Below are 23451 nucleotides of genomic sequence, written 5' to 3'. Positions count from 1 at the left end.
AGGCTGTGTTAAGTTCGGCAGTTCTCCTTTGATTTTATCTTGAAAAGATGGGACTCTTTGCATCTAGTTCGTTTACTCGGACTGATATAACGATCAACTTGTACATGGAGGAAAGGGCGAGGGCACCACGTCTCATCGTAGCCAAATAATTCCATTCATTCGAGTGTATTTATAGGGTAATCATCGAAAGTGGAGCCGGATCTAGTATACTGGGCGGCCGAGCTATTCCCTCAATGCATCATATCATGATCACGGGCACTTCCAATTGTTGTTATGTATGTTGTGATTAATGCTTCCGTAGTGAATCCGTTGATCCGATCCTGTGACAAACGCAAGCCCGCCACAACGGCGATTAAAGAATGCTTCTATTCGTACGTACCAGATGCTTGCTCTATAGAGAGGCAGATTCACAAGCAAAGTGACGTGATAAGCGGATTCTTGTTATTGATAGATACCCGAGGCCCAGTAATCAATTGGCTTTGGAGATGGGAGGAGTGACAGACCATAGAACCGAAGGCGGTCAGGAGACCTGATCATTTCCCCTGAAAACAATAAAGACTACGGCGTGACAAACCTTACGACGACCAGTCCATCAAGCTGAACGTAGGTGGCAAAGAAAGACACTGAACGAGACCACACCCCGTCAGCAGGCAGCTCTCCACTCCCCTGGAAAGATGCGACCAAAGGCAGACCGGCAGAACAGAGAGAGTCAAGCACACAGAGAAGAGAACAAAGACAGACTACCGGTTTGATCAAGGCAGTCCATTCGAGGCTATCAACAGTGGTTACAACTCGGGTCCGGCCGCGTCGTCCATAGGGCTGTCCGCACCCTTAGTTGCCATTACGTCGGTCTCCGGGTTGACGCGATAGGCGTAACCCTCAACCAAATAGTCTCTAGTAGCAACAAGCCCACCACCCACAGTAGAGCGGAGCCAATCCTCTTATTCTATGTGATTGTATCCACATCTATTGATGAAAGAAAGAGCCAGCAAGGGTCGGGCGCGCCGCTAAGCAGCCCTAGAGAGCGGATGGGATGGCGCTACATTGTTCTCCCCAAATGACGTAGATGACTTCTGCACGGAAGCTAGAGTAGAGCACAAAGCAGCACAAGGACCCCTACCATGTATAGCCGGACCGAAGGAGACTTACCACGAACCCAATCTCACTGATCACATGGTTCGTATCAACACCGGAACAAATGTTGGTCGAGCACGCCAATGAAAAAAAGAAAAGAAAAAGAACTTCTTTTGGCCTAGGTTCACCGTTGGTTGAGGAGCGTCGCTTCAGCGAAGGACTTCTTTCGTGCACATCTCGCTTATCTTTCTTTAAAGAATTGCGGAGCGCATCATTTTGCATCTTTTTTTTTTCTCTACCTCGTCGCACTATTTTTCTTTTCGCAATCTAGCAGCTTCTCATTTACGCTCATTAACGCAAAACTATTTGAGTTTAGCGCCCTACCCCACCTTTAGCCCTTCGATAGCATGATCTGACCTAGCCGCCACCTACTGAGTGAAGCGAGAAGCCCACATTGAATCAAGAATGGATTTGACCATATACCACGCTCGAGAGATCGAAGATTCAATTCTATCTAAACTAAACAATTCTAAGCGCAGTCACCTACCACCTGACAAGGAGGACTCATCTTCACTACTAGCACCATCCTGCTCTAGGAAAGCCCGCTTTTCAACTGCCTTGAGAAAGAGACTTTCAGGATTCATCTAAGGATTAGGAAAGAAATGGCAGAGAAATCACCCTCTCGGATGCTGTCTTCCTTCATTCTCTTCTTTCTACGGAACTGATACACTCTTGGATCAGTACAGTCAGGCTGAGTCGCTTGATGAGCTCCTGAAGTCGAAAAGAAAATAGCAGGCAATGCACCTTTGCCTTCGGTCAGCATACTCCAAGGTGAGTAACAAATAGTCATTCCCAACCTCCATTGTTATAGCTTTGAAGCCTATAGCTCTAGTACCAGACCGGGTTTTTTTCTAGAAAGTCTCTGTCTTGTCTTTCTTGCTCTTCGCCAACCCCCAAAATGATTGAATGAGATCGCCTGTGAATCGTTAATTAACGTGCGAGTTTCGACTTTCAAAAGAACCTCAACAAAAATATTAGCCAGAACCAGGCTTCTTTCCATACCAAGAAAGTGCAGTCTTTTAGAACGATCTATCCCGAGAAGACGAGTGTTCGACAATTCTTGAACCAGCGTCCTCGTATCTTGACATCTACTTGATCCATCGTTGTGATAGATGATTGACAAACAGTCTTTCATCTTCTTCCTAAATAAAAAAAAAAGGAATAGCTCGCTGAATAGGTGTAGATGATTCCGCATGTATTCTTTCCTTATAAAAAAGTTTTTCCTGGTAATTCCAAGTAGGATGATTGTGACGTCGGTGCCGTCGATGCGAAAAGTAGAGTGTCGCCAAAGACGACGATTGTCCTCACACAAGGAGTGTATAGCAGAGTGTAGTTCGCTGATCAACCGGCCCAGTAGTGGAGCTTGTTTGAACCTAGGCCCTTATTTTGAGTTCAGTTTCTTCCTTTGATGGATTAGTCACTTTGTTAACAGGAGAACAGCCAGTTGGAGGGGAATAGTCCCAGCCAGATGAATCCCTTACGGCTTACATCCTTGTTTTCTATCCCACAGCTTCTTCTTTCGTTAAGGCTCATTTCGCCCATTCCGATTACTAGGCCGGCCTTAGGTCCTCTGCTGAAACTCGAGTAGGAAAGAAAACTAAATAAGGTTAAGCAAGCCGGAGTAGGATCGAAGAAAGAGTGTAGACTAGCCAAAAAGTAGGTATAGTAGGCGCCCCGGTCGGTAATCGAACTCTGTCGGAGGTGAAAAGAAGCGGAACTTCACTGCTTGTTTTGAACCCGTCGCCTTTGATGGGCAAGGAAAGAAGGCAAAAGGAGTAGAAAGCCAAACTTCAAGGGAAAGATTGACCTCAGTAGGTTCTTCGTCGTAGGTTCAAAGTAGTAGGTGAATCATAGGGCTCATGCTCATCTTTAAACAAAAAACATGGGGCTTTATGTCACGATTGAATCACAAGTCTCGGCTTAGCTCCATTATCTGACTACGCTACTCGATCGGGCAAGGTTGGTGAGAGAAGCGGGGAGGACAACCTCTTGTTCCTGACTCCATCTTCTTCGGTTAGCAGTATCGCCTTTTCCTGGGCCAGCTGCATAATCACGTATGTAGGCAAGTTATCCATAATCCGGTAAGTGAAGGAAGAGCTGTAAGTTAAGGTTTCATAACCTATCCCCGGGAGCAGCACCCTACTATACCCGCTCCTTACGTTACTATAATTCTGTTGAAAGTGGTGAAGTAGAAGAGATCGGAAAGGCGGGTATGAATTCCTCCCTTCGACGGTAAACTGGTATTCACTCATACCGGCACCTAACCGTCAGTCAGTCCAAGCAACTCGACATGAGGGAAGAGCACTCGTTAGTGCAATCCTTTGCCTTTGAGGGCCGGGGGAAGCAATGAACTACCCGTGGTAAGAGGGTCCCGCTATGAGAGTCCTCCCCATGCTCTCCTTGTGGTTCGCATGTCTCGTTCCCAACTAGATCCCGAATTCCTACTAGTTGAGAGGTCCGCCTAGCAGGATAACCTTCATGGGGAGCTCCCCTATGCTGGCGACCGTCAAGCCGGTTCTCAGCGCGGCGAAGAAAATAAGACCCTCATGTTCTAGCTACGAATCAAAGAAAAACGTTTGTCATACATAAACTCCGTTGTGTGGTGTTCATACTTTTTTACTTAAGAGATAATCGTCGTGCCGTTCAGTATTCACCTCAGGGTTCTGACTCAACTTATTCGCCTTGGGGAGAAGGAATCTCGTATTAAAGAGAGAGATCTGCCTTTTCCCTTAGGGGACAGCGAAGAGGTAAGCCTTTAACGCGTGCCAAGCCCTAGCTTTCAATATCCATCCCTGCTCTCAGTTAGTGCGTAATGCCTGCTTTTTATCGACAGTAGCTGATCTGTGCTTTCTAGTTCAAGTAGCAATTACTGTCAGTGAGGGATGGAATATCGTATTAAAGAGGTCTCTCTTACTACACCCGTAAGCCAGCTAAGAAGTAATGCTTTTAGTCCGTTAGTGACAGTAGGAATGCCGTGCAATCGATAAGTAAGATAGAGCGCTCCTTCTTTTCTTTCTTCAGGAATAGAAGAACGTGCATCAGAAAGTCTCAATTTCATAAGAGAAGAAAGTGTAGAAAAGGAAGGTTTGGATTCCCTTTTCTTGCTTACTATTTCCTCCATCTAAGGTTGAGGAGGTTGAAGCTTATAGGTAGTACCTAAGCGCTAAGAAGCTATTGGCCTATATGCTTAACACATGCAAGTCGCCTACTCATATTCAAAAGGCGCGACTTCTAAATAAAGTCAAGTTGAGCACCCGGACCGGAGGCTGCCCGCCCGGATGATGAATGTGATGTCAAAGAGGGGTTTGATAACAATGACCACTACGAACGAAGGACCAACGAGGATGAAGGAGGAGTTGGATAAGGGGAAGAAGCGGGGTAGAGTAATTGGTCAACTCATCAGGCTCATGACCTGAAGATTGCAGGTTCGAATCCTGCCCCCGCCTAATCACGTCAGAGACTTGATAGAGTCCTGCTCGTGAATCGGGGTTCTCAATAGAGGAGAGCAAGACGATAGATGGAAAGAATGCCATTGGATAACAAGGAGCAAACAGAGGTATTTAAGCAAGAATCACCGTCTTGAGCGCCTTTTGCTCAAGACGGTGCTATTATGCATCCGTTTTGAAGCTGGCCAGACCAGTACCAATTCCTGTAGTGGTGGTCAATATCTAGGGCTCCCCATCTTTCTTTCGCCAAACCCTCCTCTGGGCGTTCTAGCTATGGTGGCTGCTCCCTTTCTTTAAATACTCCTTCTCCCGGTTTTAGGGAAATTGTCTTTCCGACTTCCAGTACTCGCCCAGGGTTCTATTAGTTTAGCTAGTGAGGTAAGTCAGTAAAGCCAGTCCAGTGAGAGCACCGTAGATCAAACCTTCCGTTTTCGGTTGGTAATCGGTTCGGCTTCTAGCTCTAGTTCAGGCGGTAAGCTAGTACAAAAGGCCCCGTAAGGGCTTATAAGGGCGGATCACGGCACGGAAAGAAAGAAGGATTCCAATTAGAGTGAAAAGTTCATTTTCTCATTTTGTAGCCAGTAGAAATGAAATTCAAAGCCTACGCTTTTCAGCTGCCAAAATTGCTGGCTCGGGAGAGAGAGCTTACTCAAGCAGTAGCAGGAAGGGTACTATAGGCGAGCTCGAACTACCACTAGAGTAAGTAAAGGCGAGTAGATTCATGGCTCACCCGAACCCGATTCCTCTTGCTCTACCTATTAAGGCTGCACAGATGACTCGCGTCAAACTATAGAGAGCGACCGAAGCTCGTCAAGCCCCGATGGAATGACCTAGTTGGTGGCCTCTTTTTTAGTCTAGTAGTCATCGGGGAATAATCTGTCTGGGAGACGGCTTTCAAGACGCGGCAAGGACTGAAAAAATGGCGGGTCTGACTCTTTTCTGCAATGTCCCGGCGACATTCATTAGAGTCGTGAATGAGGTATTGCGCCCCTTTCTTGATGATTTCGTGGTTGTTTAGTAAGATTATATCCCTTTCTACAGCAAAACGTGGTCCGAGCACGTGCAACATCTGCGATCCGTACTGGAAGTCTTGCGAAGGGAGAAGCTATTTTAAAGATGTCGAAGTGCGGGTTCGCCGGGGCTTGTCTACCTCGAACACATCGCTGGAGAGTTATCGACCCAACCAGAATCAAAGCCATTGTGGACTGGAACAAAACGATAAATGTGACTGTGACAAGGAAGAAGAGTAAGTTTCCAGTGGTGAGGAAGGAGTAGGCTTTCAGGTTAGGGTAACGAGAGAATAGGGCTGACAGTTACTCATCTTGAGTAAGATAGGGAAAACTTCTTTTATTATCTTTCGGAGTGAAGAACATGGATTGCAGAGGCCGGCGGCACAGATAGCATTTCGTACATATGGACAATATATATATTACTATTACTAGTATCAGATACAGATAGATATTTCACTAGCACCTGTTGTTTACCTATAGCTATAAGCGGGAGAAGCTGAAGCTAGATCTGTCACGTATGAAGGAAAGAAGCACGTTAGATACCTCTTGGGCGTAGATAGGAGACCTGATCATACTCTTGACTCTCATCAATAGTGACGTTATGATTGTCGTTATTCTATTCCGATGGATTGACTGGTGCCCCAAACTCCTCTCTTTGGCTTATATCCATAGTCTGACTCGCCCCCCTCGGAGACGCTTTGAATGATTAAAACGAGCTTTTCACTCGAAAAAGAAGGAGAGTTGAACGCATCCTCTACTATGAAAGCTTACCTGGAATAAGGTTTAGAATCCTGATCATCCGCTTTAGCATAATTTCGTTTAAAGCATTTTTGAACTCGTTTAGGGGATGGATTTATCGAGTCCAAAAAATGGGGTATAAGGTAAGCCCCTCCGGGCCCTTTCACTTTTTTTTTTTGAATCAAAGCAGGAACCTCTTCCAATTTCACAGAATAGCCAAAGCTTAGTGCCCGTAAACACATCCATCGGTTTTCATCTCCCCCGAGTTTTCAAGTCCAGTCTTACAGGTACCAGAGCTATATATCCCTTAATCCAGTATTAGGTCACGGATACCAGTGAGGAGAGCCCGAAGGAGACAGAAAGAGACTCCCTTGAAAGAAGTACGATCAGAAGCGCTCCTACTTACCAAAAGAAAGTCAAGCCCGATGATTCTGTGGGATTACCCTTTTTTGATAGATTCCAATCAAGATGGAGACGTAAAGCCAGAATCGCTCGTTAGTAATAGGCCCTCTCTCTATTCAATAGGTGGAGTCGTGTCAATGCATCCCACCGTGCTTTATTGTTCGCCGATGAAAGAGAGAGATGAAGGGAGGAAGCGAATTCAAGGGAAGGAGAGTTTAGAATCAACGGCTACCAGGAAAGCAGTCTTTTGTGTCCACTCAACGAGACGAGCACGAGACAGTGCTTTCCGATTCGATCTTGTCTTCTTTCGCTTGGTTTCCCCAGGTGGTGCGGTTGGGGAGTACAGTAGAGAAGGCTCGGCGAGACCTCGATGCCGAGTCGTTCCAAAGTGACTTGCTATTGCTGCTGCAGTGCATCTTGTTCATCATCCAGGAATTTATCTAGAATCTTTGCCTTCCTTCCTGGAGTTGAACCAAATTGTCGATTGGGGAGCTCCTTCTTTCATTCTTCCCAGTCCCGTCCCTGTAATGAAATCCTTGAGAGGTTGAGCATGACTTTTCATCTGGGCGTACAATAGGTGAAGGTAAGTTTCCGCACAAGCAGTAACAAGATCAGCTCTTATTCCTATAGAAAGTCTCTTCTCTATACTCGTACAAACAACTAAGAACCTAACAGAACTTTTAAAAAAAGGAACTTTTAAGAAGGGGTTCTCGCCGGGAAAAAGCCCTTCTTTAATCAATTCACTAGCCGAGATAGATAGATGAAAGGGCAAGGGAAAGGAAAAGTGATTCTTATTAGCTTAGTTCAAATGGCCCTAGACAGATCATTGCTAAGAGAGAGATTGATCATTGGAGTTTAGTTAGGCTGACGAAAGGCAACGAAGAGATTTGCCCCCTTGCTTAAGAGTGGAAATTTGCCCTAGAAGGCAGACTACTGAAACGCTTGATGAGCGAGTTCAAGAAAGGTACAAGAGTACGGGAGAGTTCTTCTTTTGCAAGAATGGGCATTACCGCAGCTATTGACTCAGCTCTTAGAGAAGCCACTGCTATTGAATCGGGATTGCCTTGGTCTGCTTTGAATGAAAGAGATGTCCCCTTTCCCGCTCTTGATTAGGTTTAGTACGGGCATAGCTTAAGTCCTGACTCTCGGTCTTCTGGAGAGAAGTCACCATAGGTCCGAAGGAAGTTGTTGAAGGTGGTGGTAACTAAAGATCGCTTCTCATTCTGCTTTTGGGAGTGAAAGAGAAGGCAAGTAAGTAGACTTCTTTCTTTTTTGATCCTGTGTCGATGTTTTCATTGAGTCACGAACGATCTAAGTAAGGAAGCAGTTCTGGGAAGGTAGCGAAGTCACCCATTGAAGTGAGCCGAGAGAGTTGCTCTTCCTTTGTTCAATCAGTTGACTTTGCTGCTATCATATATAAATAGTTGTATCAGATCGCTACGCCCCTTAGGCGAGTTCCGTCACCGAGGGGAGAGAGCAAGTAGTATGCCATCGATCAACTCTTACTTTGATCCTGGCAAGGGCAATGAAGAAAAAGTCCCTTCCTGTAGCTTGGCAGTAGGATTAGCTTGGTTAGCAGCAGTGGACGAGTCAGTGGAAGAGCCGGTAGCTTCGATTATCAAATTGCTAAGTTTATTCTTAGCTCTCGAGGTAGTTAGTTCAGTGGTGAGGCAACTCAATACTCAATTAAGTAAGTCACATATTTCCTTAGTCATAAGGTCTTCCTGGTCCTATCGAACCAGTCACTTCATACCTGGATCTTGTCCTTGCCTTAGCGCCTTAGCTTTCTTGGGCTAGGAACGAACCAGATAAAAGTAGTAGCCTAGCAGTGATAGTATGCTTGAAAGCTTTCCTAGCTGACAGTATTGCCTATAGTATAGGCCTATAGTATAGTAAGTAGATTGATTCGGCATAACCATAAGCGGTCTTGTAGGCCGGGCTAGTAGTTGTGGTGAGGTACTTGGGAATAAGAACTCCTCTTTTCAACCTTTTTCCCGTTTCCGAAAAAAGGAAATTGAGAAAGTTTCACGATTGAACTCTCTTTCTATTAATGGAAATCCCATCGAAAGAGATGGGGGGAATCGAGAAATGGATCTTGTCACCTCTGCTCTGCCTCTACCAATTGGAGTAGAGCAAAGAAAACTCTGTCTGCTGGTCAACATTTAATAAGTCCTGCCCAGAGGTAGGCATCGATTGAAGAAGAAAAGTCTCTATATAGAATAAAAAAAGGAGCGAAGCAGCTCGACTGGTTGGAGAGGAGATCGAACAGCATAGGCTGGTAGTCTTTCCGTCCTTCTCAGCGAGATTGGATAGGATTCCCTTTCTTTCAGGAATTCTTTGTTGTATAGAAATAGGAAGAAAAGGCGTAGCTCTCTTTCTGCTGTTAGCAGGATTCGTTGCTATTTCAGCTGTTGTAAGAATTCTACTAGTTGGGAAGACCGGGAAATGGAAATACCTTTTCTTTCTCTTTCTAATAAAGAACCCTTTCTCCGAATACCGGGCACTAAGACGAGTACTGGGATCTGTCTTTCGGCAATAAGGAATAGTGAGAGCGCTCTTGGTGCCTTAGAAGGACATTAGGAAAAGGCCTAACCGCTCCAATTGATAGAGTGGGAGTAGGAGCTAGTTTTGGTATTTCCCACGCGCTATACTAACATAGAGGAGCTCATACGATCTCACACCCTGCAGAAAGAAAGGGAATTTAATTAGGAACAATGCCCAGTGCCAGAAAGATAGGCTTTTTTAGTTTGAGTGAACACCCGGTTTTGAAATAGAGGTTTTTCCTAGCTTTCGACCTTTCCTTGATTGCCTTTATTCCTTTCGCTCCGCACCTTACCTTGCATCTAGAATAGAATCTATGACATTCTAATTTTATAATATAGAGATTAGGAACTTTCACCCCAGATAAATACGGTGGCAAACTGGAATGAGACCAAGCCTTACCCTTCGAACTTAACAGCAGCATCAAAGCACTCGCACTTTCTCGATGGGATTGGATTCATAGCCCAGTTTCGTACAAAAAAGGGAATAAACTTTCCTTCTTCTCTGACGAGGTAGAAAGAAACCTAGGTTCGGTGTGCTTCGTCTGTAGTACTTAGACCTGGAACTGAGACCTTAGCGCAACTCGCCTTTTTCAAGGATTAGCCTTTTTGAGTTGAGCCTATTTGGTGACAGATAAGCCATCTAACCGTTCATCAGACCATAGTTATGCTTTCTTTGCTCCATACGAAAGGAAATTGTCTCAGCTTCCTAGCTCTTGGAAGCGACTACTTGCTTTTTTCTTCACAGCTAGGAGTGAAAAGTAAAAAAGACGATTCTGTGCATCTTCGATGAGTCAGACTAGGCTATGATTCCCAGATAGGAAGAAAGAGCATTCGCCACTTCAAACTAGTCACTATAACTCCCTCCTTACTTAGATCTTCGTGACCCCGGGGATAAGTTGGCTTATGGAACTCCTAACTTACCATACTTCCTTTTTTTTTCTTCTCCTGTTCTGCGCTTGAAGGCAGTCCAATAGCACCGGATTCATTATTCCTTTTTCACCCCTGAAAAGGGATTCGTGAACAACTGCAGCGGAGATTCCAAAAAGACTAGCTTATGCTCTACCATAAAAAAAAAAGAAGATAAAGTTAAAGAAAGCCCTAACCCCTATAGCAAGAGTAGTGAAACTAAGCGAAGAAAAGAACTTCTGCATTGATTGACTAAAGCAGGAAGAGCAGCCCTTCTGACTGAAAGAAACCTCCGAAACGAAGGGGACTAAACAGGAACAAGAGGGATCCACCGAAGAAGATCCTTCTTCTTCCCTTTTTTCTCAAAGTCAATAAAGGCTAAATCCTTCATAACCCTACTTTATTACTCACGGGGCTGTAATTGCGTAAATAAGCAAGTAGCATTTAGAACATAATCAATAGCAGATAATAAAAGAAAATGGAGTAGCTTGCGGGCTGGTCGATCAGCCAGTTGGAGTCAACTTCCCCTTCTCTTTCTTAGACTACTTCTTTCTTAGACGAAATTTCATAAGAGAAGAAAGATCGTAGCGTAGAAAGTGAAAGTCTTTCTTCCTTTCTCCTCCATCTAAGGTTGAGGAGGTTGAAGCTGCCAAGAAGTTGCTTAGCGCGAAGAAGCTATTGGCCTATATGCTTAACACATGCAATTCGAACGAAGTTTTCTTGGAAACTTTTTTTATTAGATAAGTGTTCCGTGTACCCACCTACTCACTCGCGGAAGAGAAGAATAGATCAGATCCATTGGCGGGGGTGACTAACCATGGTTCGGCTGTCGCCCTAAGGTTACGATCCGTTGGGTTGGGAAACCAACCTGGATCCACTTTCCTCCAAGAGCCATACCGATTGAGAAGGAGATAAAGTTGAAAACAACCGAGATCGGATCTCTCACGGAAATTGTGAGGCCCCAATGTGGTCATTACTTATGTCATTCTTGTGCAAAATTGAAAATAAAAACTACATGAAAATTACCATGCAACCCACAGAAAATGATTGGAAGATTGATAAAAACTCTTGCGAATTTAAAAAATCTTTTTGTTCGCATTTCGATCGTTGTCTTTGTACTTTTTTCCGTATTAACCGTAGTCTATTTTTGATTTCTTGTATTCAGCATTGATTTGAGTCTGATTTGGGGAAAACTAAAATCAATCCTACTGGTCAGGTCGTTCCGCGTTCTGGTAAGTCGGCTTCTTGGTTGGGAGGTTCCTATTTTCGTTCTTGTTTTTCTTGTTGGTTCGGCAGTAGGTTCCAGCTTGCACATGCAGGAGGTCAACCTGCTGCCAATCCTGCAGCGGAGCAACCCTCCAACGTGCCGTCAGGCAGTGAAATGGCGGGTAGCAGTAGGAGCCCCGGTTGGACTACTCTTTTCGATTTTGAAGGCGAAGAAGGGGCCCAGCCGGACCCCCAAAACGCCCCCGAGAATCCAGTAGCTCCCGGGGAAGCAGATATTCTCCCTCCCGTACCCTACCCCTATCACGAGGATGAAGTGATCGGAGGCGATAGTGTTCTATCTATACGGGAGCGCCTCTTAGGATCACACTCCAACCGCTCGGCAGAGGAGATTTACTTGGCCCATCTTGACGCAGAAGACCGCTTCGAAGTCAAGGTGGATATCATACGGCATATGGCCGTACTTGATCCAAGTGGCGATTGGGAGGGACGCGGGGCCCGGGCCCTGGATAATCCACGTACCTCCACGGGAGAGGACTCCTTAAAGAATCTCTCTCGCCTGCGAGACCAGCTCCATGATGGGGGAGTACAATCCGATGCCTTTAAAAAATGAAAGGAAAAGGTTTTCACGCGGGTAGCGGATCTCGATGAAAACTCCACGACTTAATCGATTGTCGTGGCGCTGCTGGATGCTTCTGATCAATAGAACAGGAAGATGAGTCAGCCAAAAAGAAAGACCACCAAAAGTAACGACCACCAAGATAGGCATAGTGATTCGATCTTTTGATCACCCATTTTTGAAAAACCATTTTTGGGGGCTTCCGCCTTACACACGGAAGATTGGATTGCCTGAATCACGAGTATTATATACTGTCTTACGATCACCTCATATTGATAAAAAGTCCAGAGAACAATTTGAAATGGAAATCAAGAAACAATTTCTGGTCATAAAAACAGAAAGGCATGAATTGCGCAAGAAGTTCTTTCGGTTAAAACGCCGTGCGACTCGGAGGACATAAGACTTCTTGGTCAAGCCCAAAAGATTGCCGACAGGATGCTCCTACCCCACCATGCCTGGCCCTTTACCTTACCTTAAGAAGAAAGAGGGGGTATGAAGCGTGGGAAAGACTGCAAGAAGTGTATGATAAAGAGGTAACCTTAAGTGTTGGAGTGGCGGCAAAACTCTTGATTGATCAACGCGAGTGAACTGTGCTTAGACGCTTCGTCAAACCGCACCGATCTACGAGAGGAGCTGATGGATGAGTAGGCTTCCCCTTTCGATTCACGGAATGTGATCTGGGACACGATGGGAGTTTGCGTGCCTCGGTAGGAAAGAGATCACCGGAGTATAGCACAAGATCGCCTTTTCTTGCTGCCATGGGGTCGACCTGTGAACAAGGTAAACCCAATGGGAACAAAAAAACGGGAGGGTACCGCATTGGGCAGAAGACGATCCAAAAAGCGAAGGCTCACCCAGCTGAAGGAAGGAGCTTTGGAAGCTTACCAACAACTTAGAGAAAGGGGAAAGGGGCAACCTATCAACCTAATAGAAAGGGGGTGAGATAGGCGACAGGTAGCTTGCTTCCAAGCCGGCCCGGCCGCAAGGAATCAAGAGATCTTTGCCGGTGCTGACTTGGATCTCGGGTGACGGAATAAGGCGGCCAGAAGCGACGAGCAGTCGCGGTCGAAGCTTGGCTCTAGCCGATAGGCTAGCAGTAAGCTTGGCTACAGCGAAGCGCTTACCAAGCGCGAAGGAAAGGGCCTTCGCCACTTGAGCCGTATGCGGGGGAACTCGCACGTGCGGTTCTTAGGGGGGGAGAGCTAGTAGGAGCCATCCTATCCCAATAGCGTATATTTGGAGCTCAATATGAAATCCTATTTTCTTGCAAGACTCGTTCGGATAAGGGAAAACTCCAGAGATTGCTTCGAAGTAAGATCATTGCCTTGCCCCTTTCCTGAACCAGAACCGGGGGGGGGGTGAGAGGAAAAGGGGCTCAAAATGCCCCATCAATAAAGTGAGGGCTTTCCGGACCTTCCCCATCCCCCCTTTTTCAATAAAGAAGCCCCGCTCCCTAAGGGGCCCCTCTCTGATAAGGAAGGAAACGAAATAATCTCAATTTTATGACAAATCCGGTCCGATGGCTGTTCTCCACTAACCACAAGGATATAGGGACTCTATATTTCATCTTCGGTGCCATTGCTGGAGTGATGGGCACATGCTTCTCAGTACTGATTCGTATGGAATTAGCACGACCCGGCGATCAAATTCTTGGGGGGAATCATCAACTTTATAATGTTTTAATAACGGCTCACGCTTTTTTAATGATCTTTTTTATGGTTATGCCGGCGATGATAGGTGGATCTGGTAATTGGTCTGTTCCGATTCTGATAGGTGCACCTGACATGGCATTTCCACGATTAAATAATATTTCATTCTGGTTGTTGCCACCAAGTCTCTTGCTCCTATTAAGCCCAGCCTTAGTAGAAGTGGGTAGCGGAACTGGGTGGACAGTCTATCCGCCCTTAAGTGGTATTACCAACCATTCTGGAGGAGCAGTTGATTCAGCAATTTCTAGTCTTCATCTATCTGGTGTTTCCTCCATTTTAGGTTCTATCAATTTTATAACAACTATCTCCAACATGCGTGGACCTGGAATGACTATGCATAGATCACCCCTATTTGTGTGGTCCGTTCCAGTGACAGCATTCCCACTTTTATTATCACTTCCGGTATTGGCAGGGGCAATTACCATGTTATTAACCGATCGAAACTTTAATACAACCTTTTCTGATCCCGCAGGAGGGGGAGACCCCATATTATACCAGCATCTCTTTCGGTTCTTCGGTCATCCAGAGGTGTATATTCCCATTCTGCCTGGATCCGGTATCATAAGTCATATCGTTTCGACTTTTTCGGGAAAACCGGTCTTCGGGTATCTAGGCATGGTTTATGCCATGATCAGTATAGGTGTTCTTGGATTTCTTGTTTGGGCTCATCATATGTTTACTGTGGGCTTAGACGTTGATACCCGTGCCTACTTCACTGCAGCTACCATGATCATAGCTGTCCCCACTGGAATCAAAATCTTTAGTTGGATCGCTACCATGTGGGGAGGTTCGATACAATACAAAACACCCATGTTATTTGCTGTAGGGTCCATCTTTTTGTTCACCATAGGAGGACTCACTGGAATTGTCCCGGCAAATTCAGGGCTAGACATTGCTCTACATGATACTTATTATGTGGTTGCACATTTCCATTATGTACTTTCCATGGGAGCCGTTTTTGCTTTATTTGCAGGATTTCACTATTGGGTGGGTAAAATCTTTGGCCGGACATACCCTGAAACTTTAGGTCAAATCCATTTTTGGATCACTTTTTTCGGGGTTAATCCGACCCTCTTTCCCATGCATTTCTTAGGGCTTTCGGGTATGCCACGTCGCATTCCAGATTATCCAGATGCTTACGCTGGATGGAATGCCCTTAGCAGTTTTGGCTCTTATATATCCGTAGTTGGGATTCGTTGTTTCTTCGTGGTCGTAACAATCACTTCAAGCAGTGGAAATAACAAAAGATGTGCTCCAAGTCCTTGGGCTGTTGAACAGAATTCAACCACACTGGAATGGATGGTACAAAGTCCTCCAGCTTTTCATACTTTTGGAGAACTTCCAGCTATCAAGGAAACGAAAAGCTATGTGAAGTAAAAGAAGAAAAGGTCGCCGACTGCTACTAAGAACCTAACAGAACTTTATAAAATAGAGGAACTAAAAAAAAAGTACACCACCTATAGGCTCTAGAGGCTTTGAAGGAAGGCAACTCGAGCTGATGATAGAACGGGCTTCTCTAAGGGCAGCACTCCCAAAGGAGGAAAGTGCAGGCCTTTGTGGATTGGACTCCACCCACCAAAGTGTCCGAGTTAAGGTCTTTTCTTGGCTTGGCTAACGATTATCGGAAATTGTTACAGGGGCCTCCCACGGATTTACTCAAGAAAGATCACAAGTGGCAGTAGACAGTGGCATGCCAAGAATGCATTTGACAAGCTTAAGGCTGAAGTGGCAACAGAACCTGTCCTACGATTGCCTGACATCGAGTAGCCTTTCGAAGTTCACGCGGATGCATCAGACAATGCTATTGGAGGAGTGCCGGTTCAGGAAGGTTATTTATTTCCTTTGAAAGTAGGAAGTTAGATGAGGCAGAGCAGAAGTACTCGTCACATGAGAAGGAAATGACAGTTGTGGTGACTGACAATCTTGCTAACACCTTCTTCAAGACGCAGAAAAAGCAGTCCCCTAAGCAAGTGCGATGGCAGGAATTCTTGCAAGAATATGACTTTGTGTGGAAAAGCCTGGGCGGCACAACCAGCTTGCTCATGCGTTAAGCAGAAAGAAAGTGAAAGAGGGGTTTCTTCGGAGATATTGGCTAGACAATGACCTCCTCTATGCAAAGGGAGGCAGACTCAATGTCCCTAGCTTGCTCTTGCTGGAAAACGAATCTTACGTAAAGGTGCGAATATCTCAACGCGCTCTCTTCTCTATAGGCTGAAGCTTCAAACCGCTTCATTTCACGGGGGAAAACAGAAAGAGAGAACTACCAACTTACTCCTGTCAGGGAATCCAACGATGGTTGCCGGGCAGATAACTAAACGAAAGAAAGACAGTAAGGAAAGGTGGGACAAAGAAAGCTCTACTTCGGGTAGCTGGGTGCATCAACCTCTTTCTTTCACAGGAGAGGGGGCAATACGCTCTTAAGGAGCTTGGGCTACTCAACCGATAGGAATAGGGGGGCTTGTTTCCACAACTGAAAGAGAATCTGAAGCAGGATCGGAAAGAGAATAAGATTGAGGAGCGGGGTAAAAGCATTCTCAGAAGGAGCAGGTTTAGCGGATGGGAATGGCATTTCCGGGAATGCAGTCAAGGGTGAAGGAGCGAAAGAAGCTAACTCGAATGATGAATCTTTCCGAGGAGTGACCCCAAGTAGAAGTTAGAGAAGGAATTGATCCTTTCCTGAAGGATATAGGACTTAGGACACAAACTAAATGATCGAACTGATGAATCTCAGTCTAGGTGGAGTTTACCGGCACATAGGTAGTCTAAGTTCCTAAAAAAGGGAGTCTCTGACTTCCACTTAGCTATTCTCTGAGCTTGCTTTCCAGTCGATCTAGATGATAACAAGGCCTTTCTTCCTCATGAAGAAGGAGTAGAGACCTAGCTTTCATCTGTCTGTTAAAATGTGATGCTATACCTTTTGTCCTTGAGAATCGGCTGGGTATAGCGGGAAAGAGTTTGACGATCTAGTTACATATCACATAAGATGGGTACTCCCTATATTGTCTTGGGAATTTTCAGTATATATAGTAGCGTACTGGACTCCATCTACATAAGTAGAAGCATTCAAGAATCACTTGACAGTTCTTATTTCAATTTTCCGACTCTCATCTTGTTAACTGACTTAACCGCAATACTTATCCAAAGACAGGACAAGTTGAAAGAGCTTCGGTAGTTACACTTTCTGTCTCGCGTAAGAAAGAGAGTGCCATACAAAGAACCTTAGATAAGGGGATTCCTCCCATTGACTGAAGTGAAGAGTCAACCTTCCACACAAGGTAATCTTCTGATAGAGGGGAAGAGGCAGAGCACAACCGATTCTGTGGCACAAGATACGCTGGTATTGCAAAGGCAGGAATGAGTTCACAACCTTCGAATAAGCTACTCGACCGACTAAAGCTAAAAGGAGAAAGGGAGATGACTCTAGTTGAGTACCCGGAGGAAGGTACCAGATCGACTTCTAGTTGTAGCGGATCTTACTTACATCGGTTCTAGCGCTTTCTCTTGATTCTCTTTTTGAAAGATCTTTCTTTGCTCTGAGGAATGCCCTCCCGAAATTCTGTCTTTGCTGATTGAGCTTCAATCTCACCCAGCTATTCCTCTGTCTGATCAGCTGATTCTTGCGCGCCTCCATTATATCCCGACTTATGCGCAGAAAATCCGCACACACTCCTCTTTCGATCGAGAGATGGCAACTGAGCCGCAGAGCAAAAGGAGGCTGGCTGATGTAGCATATTCGGCTTAAGACTGCACGGTGCTCTAGGCTTTGAAGGAAGGTTGGGCTTTCCAGCCTTATTTATTTTATTTATTTTATGGGCTTCCCTAAAAAAAGAGTTTCTAGTAAGTACTCCGTAGACGGAGGTTCGCTTCCTAACCTCTCGCCCTGCTCACCACTCCGATTCTTCTCTTTGATCCTTTCCCCGCTTCTCAAGGAGGGGACTTTCTCTCCCAACCAAGGGTAGAAGTAAGCGAACTACTCTTTCTCTCTGCCCAACTCCGAGGTAGGCTCTGTTAAGAGCTTCCTCGTACGCGCAGTAACAATGCCTTTCTTATCCTTAATTCTTTGTTCTTTATGTGGGTCAGCGAGGATCACGGACCCTTTTCCTTTTGCACTAATGGCTTCATGTGTATGGGCTCAACTACTTTCATGGCGTAAACCCTTATCATCCCCCATCGTGTCAAGCTTCAGGAACTTGAAAGTTGCCTAGACCCTTTTTTAAAACTTAAAAAAGGGCATGAGGATGAGGAGAAGGAGATCGAGAGAGCCTTTTCCCTATGTATGGGTATGGAATCAAACGAGATGTTGAAAGAAAGTAAGCGCATCCTTCCCCGGGAAGAGAGAGATTTTCCACCACTGCTAGCCACTACAAAAATGAAAGAGAGGGACCAACACTACTACACTTAATAGAATCTAAAAACTAAACTATCTCAGGCACGGTTATGCGAGATGCGTGAATCGCAATGCTAGTTGTAAGAGATCATTTCTAGCTAGCAAGGAGAAGTAAGCTAAGCGCTGAAAGGACAGTGTAGCCATCCCAACGAGTCGATTACGTGGTTGTCCTGTCCTCCTCACTGACACCAAAGAAGGTGGCTCTGCCGGCCGGCCTGCCCATGAATTCTTCAGATCGGGCCAGCAGGCGGGCGAGATAGAATGGGCGGGCACTACTAACCAAGCCAAGCCTAGTTCTCGCCGATAGGCGCTGGTAGCTTGCTTCCAAGCCTTGCCAACTAGTTTAGTTGTGGCCATGGCCCGAAGGAGCCTTAAGCACTTGTACAATGCTCAAGTCAAGGCTCTGGGCAACGAGTAGGATGGAGCCTTGACTTTCGAAACTATTAGTAAAGGGTGCCATATATATTGAGGGAAAAGGGAGTGGGGGCGAGCTTTAATTGAAGTAGGGAGTCAATTAACAACGAGGCTGTAGTTTACTAATAAGGACTATTGTGATTAATCTAGCTACCCCGAAAGGAATGCCAGAAAAAAGAGCATATTTTTTAGATATACCCACAATTAGAGCTATTAGCTTAGCTGGAGTTTTGCTTGGTCGGCTGAGTACGGAAGGCTAGCTCTCTCTACTTTAACACTTCGTTCACTGCTGGCCCGGAGTAAGACATGCCACCTTAATGCACTAGCCAGTTAGAAGGATTTGAACTATTACTGAACCGGCCTTCGAGACGAAAGGAACGAAAGCAGGCAACATGAGTATGCTACTTCCTGCGAGAATGCATTCTAATGGTTTGTCATGTTCCTACTCCTACTGAAGGCAACTACTTCTATCACAGCTCTTACCCTACCTCTTAGGACAACAAGGTCGAAGAACAACCACACCAGCTAGCAGCCGATAACCGATAGCAGCAAGAGAAGACAGACATTCCCTAAATTGAGAAAGAACCCAAGGACCACAACCAACCAAACCACAACAGCTGGCTTGACTGACGCGGAACAGCTACTATTTAAGTTTGGCTAGAACCACCAAGACCGGCAAGAGCAGCAGCAGATTCAATAGCCGCGGTTCCTCCTTCTAATCTACTGTCGCTGACCCACTTCAACTCTACTTCCATACATTTCATTGATTGGGGTTCCCCTTCTCTCATGGATTAGAGCTCACATGCTATTATGTGAGATAGGAGTCAGAAATGTAAAGGAATCGGCAAAGGGAATTTCAGTATTAATTCAACCGGAATGCCGGTTGCTTAATTACCTTTTTTTCCCGGCGATCCTCAATATCAATAGAGGAAAAAGCTTGTAACGAGTTGAGAGAACTAAGGGCAAACCCCTGCAATCTGTCCCAACGGTAGACCCGCAACTTCTCCCCCTCCTTTTGGAGTGGGAAATCGATTCAATGATAAAGTTACAAAATAAAGAATGAAGAACGGAGACAAGAGGGGTTTGACAGCTCATCGAGCTAAGAGGTTTAGTCAGCAACCCTTTATCTGCTAGTTAGGAGCGAAAGTTGCTCTTTTTAGCTCTAAAACTGTTTACAATCTACCAATGGGACTATCAAAAGATACCCGCCTAGGACTGATTGAAAGAAGACCTTGCCGACCAATGCCTTTGACCTTTTCCTCTTTTCAAAAAGGACAGTAGGCATAGTACCGGAAAGTACGGATTCGGGGTTCATCCCTCAATCAAGCACTACTTGAAAGTCAGGATAGATTCAACTCTCACTCGAAGGTCGGGCATTCAACGCATGGAATTGGCCTCAGACGGGCTAACTAGAATAGATATGATATCACAAAGAATCGGTGAGACTTATCTTATTGGTACACAGAAGAAGTGGTAGCTCCTTAATGTATGAAGAAGAGTGACTCCCGATCTTATTTAAAGAGAGTTACGTGAGCCATTAGCTCTGGGAAAGAAGGAATAGCCTTATGCTTAACACATGACATTCGTTATTTCCTTTTTAAGTCTCCCCTAGTAATAGGAAATGCAACTATAACAACTTGGTTTGAAGAGAACTCACCAGGCCCTCGCTCGAGCATGTAGTAAGTAACTCAGTGCACAAAGTGATAGAAAATGAGATTTCAATCTTTGTCTTTTTGAGCCTTAGGCGCAATCCTCAGACGATATGAATTGGATTTGATCTCTTTCTTGTATACGCTATTTAGAGGTTCTGGCAGCGGTAATCAACTATACGAGAGCGAACTGACTCTAAATCTGCAGAATCCACTGAACTTGCTCGGACGAGCTGGCTCTACCTGTGCCTAGCTTCGGGTTCACCTAGGTGGGGAAAGACGCTCTATTTATGACTGGTGGCTAGCTTTCCGGTGTAGCATGGCTGCTGGTCACGCTTCTTTCCTTCTTTTGAAGCTTCTTGCCCTTTAGTGATAGTGAGAAAGAGCACACCTCTAATCTATCCCGCTTGAGCTTTCCTTCAAGGTTAGCTCACCAGGAATGGTAGAGAGAGCTCCTTTCTTCTTCAATTTCACCACCGGTGATGGAGAGATACTGGAAGACTCAGTCAATTTATTAGCCCACACATTGGCCAATAGAGCTAAGTTGAGTCTATCCTGGAAGGAAGAAAGATTGGAAACCTCATTGCACACTTGATATATATATCTTTATTAGATTAGAAGCTGCATGCTATGGGAGAGAGCCCAGTTAACCACTCAACTCATTGGCTTTCCGCTTCCTCACGGGGCCGCTCCAGACAGGCAAATCGAGTATGGAATTAGAGCTCGGGTGGGGATACTGCCTATCCAAGACCAGGTCTTTCATTGGCCTCGTACCGTTCTGTGGGTAATTCTTGAACAGTATAGAATTATTCTCTTGACTCGACAAGCGAAACATCAAATGAAAGATTCTAGATCAGGCAGACTGGCCCTGGAAATAAAGCCTTCCCCCTCCAAGGAAAGAAGTACAAACCTATATGAATACGAAATTTCTTGCTCTAATCCGTCAGCAGATGAACCCGGTTGGTACACCTTCCAAAACTGACGCTGAGACTTCGGCGGCAGCTCTAATAACTGAATTAGAGGAAAGCAGAGCGCTAGGTTCGAGGAAGCCTGGACTGGACCCGTTGTTGGTCGGGAGAATCAGACTCTATAAGTAAAAACTTTCTTTTATTTATTACTTTTGAGTTTTAGTAACATTCTCCTCGATCTTTCAAGTACACTCAACCGAGGAATGGTGATATTTCCATCATTCCACTTTGTTTGCGGATTCAAGGTCAATCCTTTCGATTGATTCCCTTTCTTAATAGAATAGAGGGCTGCTCGCCTGGCTTTCGATCATTAATAGGAGTAGGAGGTTCGGGCAAGCAAGCAGCAACGGGAGGAAGAGTAGAAGCTGGAACTGCTGGTACTCGAACTCGAATGATATGCCCATTATTTAGCGCTATAACACGTTTTAATTACTGGGATTGGAATTGTACGCTTGCCACTGCGGAAAAGCCCTTACAAAGTCAACTGGAACACAAGTCAGTCAGCTGTCTTACCTTCTCCTTTGGACCCTTCCCTTCTCCCCGAAACCTATCCGGTTAGAAAGAATATATCTTATTGTCCGAGTGAAACTATGTTATAGTATCTCAAAGCACGAGTTAAACCCTTCGGGTAGACATGAAAGGAGTAGACCGCAGTTATAGCCTAGCCTAAATTTGAATGAGGGATGGTCAATCAATGCTTTCCGGTTCGAGTAGAGACGAAGTGGCTTAGTTGATATCAGATAGTGCACATTCCCCTTGTGGGGATACCTTTCAAATGACTATTTTAAATAAAGAGAATTCCTAGATTGTTCTCGAATCAGCTGTGGGGATTTGGATCTCTATAGATGCGGCTTTACCGGGGTTAGCACTTTCCTCTTTGACTTTGACTCTCGCTACGACCCTGCTTGACCGCTATGCCCCTTCTCTTGAGAATGCACTGCTGGTAGGAAGAATGCTGAGTTCATTTCCGAGCAGGGTGAAGGAATCGATGCGAGAAACTAGGATCCTGTAATATGTCAATTCTGCTCTTTGAAAGAAGCAAATGGACAAAGCCTTTTGCCTTGATTACCATCCTCATCGAGCAGGAAGTATACCAGCCGTCTGAAGCCATCTTTGCTGCTTTAGCCCTTGCAATTGCTATTGAATCCGGTGCTGATACTCGAAATCGAAAGAAGGGAAGGTTAGTGGCACTTCTTTTTCACGCTTGAACTACGGGACAGACTAGCGGAATAAAAGTGACATCCATACGGGAATAACCCCTGTAAGTAAACCCTGTTGTCTTAGGCTCAAATCCGCACTTTCGGGAATAGAATGCTTCTTTGACAGAGCTTCAAGCAATTGGACAAAAAGGTTCTGCACGTGAATCAGACTGGCTTTATCTCAGGATTTGGGATTACCGATGTCACGATTGGAATTAGGAAAGGAAGCCTCTGTCCCAACTTTCTTTCCAGACTTGTAAAAAAGGAAATTCCCACGGCTTCTGCGGAGAGACTCGGCTTGTGAGCTCCTTCTCCAATGGCACCTACTGTGTATACTCTTGCTTCACTGGAAGACTCGCTCGCACTGTTGGTGTAGGTCTTACCTTTCTTGATCCCTTGGTTAGGCTAGCTAATTCAATTGATCTGGTACCAAGAGAACTCTTCTGATACCGTCAGATGTGCTTGATCTCTAGTCTGATCTTCCATCACTTGACAATGGGGATGGGGGCTAAGTAAGCCCCCGAGGAGATCATCACGCTGCGTAAAGGGCTGTGAAAAGGAATCCCGCCTCTTCTTTCTGCCTTTATGCGACTAGATTCAATATGCCTAGGACACGCTTTTCCTGCAAGCTGAGTGTGTAAGGCCCCGCAGGGAACGCCCTTTACCTTTAGGTCAGAATGCCGCTATCATGTGCGGATAAGCCTTCCGATTAGCTGACTGAGACCATCTCCGGCTTATAGCTGGTAGAACTAGATAGCTGTTAGAACGTCAGGTAAACTGCAATCTATGGCAGTTTCTTAAAGTCTGTAGCTCCTCAACGAAGGTAGGTCGACTAAGCCTAAGCCACTAAGGAAGAGTTTTTACTCAATATCTGCTATCTGCCCACTGCCCATAAGCATGTCTGAATAAGCCTGCTGATTAGCTTAGCCCACCCCGACCGCCTCTATAGGAAGGTCTTATCTATTCAAAAACCAAGCTATCTGTATACCTGTAAGCCCACGGTTTCATTCCAATGCTTTGATTAGTTACGAAGACGTGAACCTTTACCTTTTGACTTTGCAAGAGTAGTTTCATCGGTGGAAGGGAGGGAGAAGGTTGTTCGA

At 45.3% G+C, this 23451-nt stretch overlaps 1 protein-coding gene and 1 non-coding gene across 2 annotated transcripts; both read left to right on the top strand.

The window, feature by feature from the left end:
• Nucleotides 1-4506: 4506 nt before the first annotated feature.
• Nucleotides 4507-4580, top strand: TRNAM-CAU. Its single transcript has one exon. It is a non-coding gene; the product is annotated as a tRNA-Met (tRNA).
• A 3149-nt stretch (nt 4581-7729) lies between these two features.
• LOC116190031 lies at nt 7730-12016 on the top strand. Its single transcript, XM_031519711.1, has 2 exons — nt 7730-7797; nt 11476-12016. The coding sequence occupies exons 1-2, from the start codon at nt 7730-7732 to the stop codon at nt 12014-12016; spliced, it is 609 nt and encodes a 202-aa protein (XP_031375571.1).
• The last annotated feature ends 11435 nt before the right edge of the window (nt 12017-23451 follow it).

This window comes from Punica granatum, unplaced genomic scaffold, assembly GCF_007655135.1.
Source record: "Punica granatum isolate Tunisia-2019 unplaced genomic scaffold, ASM765513v2 Contig00107, whole genome shotgun sequence".
Taxonomy (NCBI): Eukaryota; Viridiplantae; Streptophyta; class Magnoliopsida; order Myrtales; family Lythraceae; genus Punica; species Punica granatum.
Note: the sequence above shows the minus strand (reverse complement) of the source record. Positions and strands in the feature narration are given on the sequence as shown.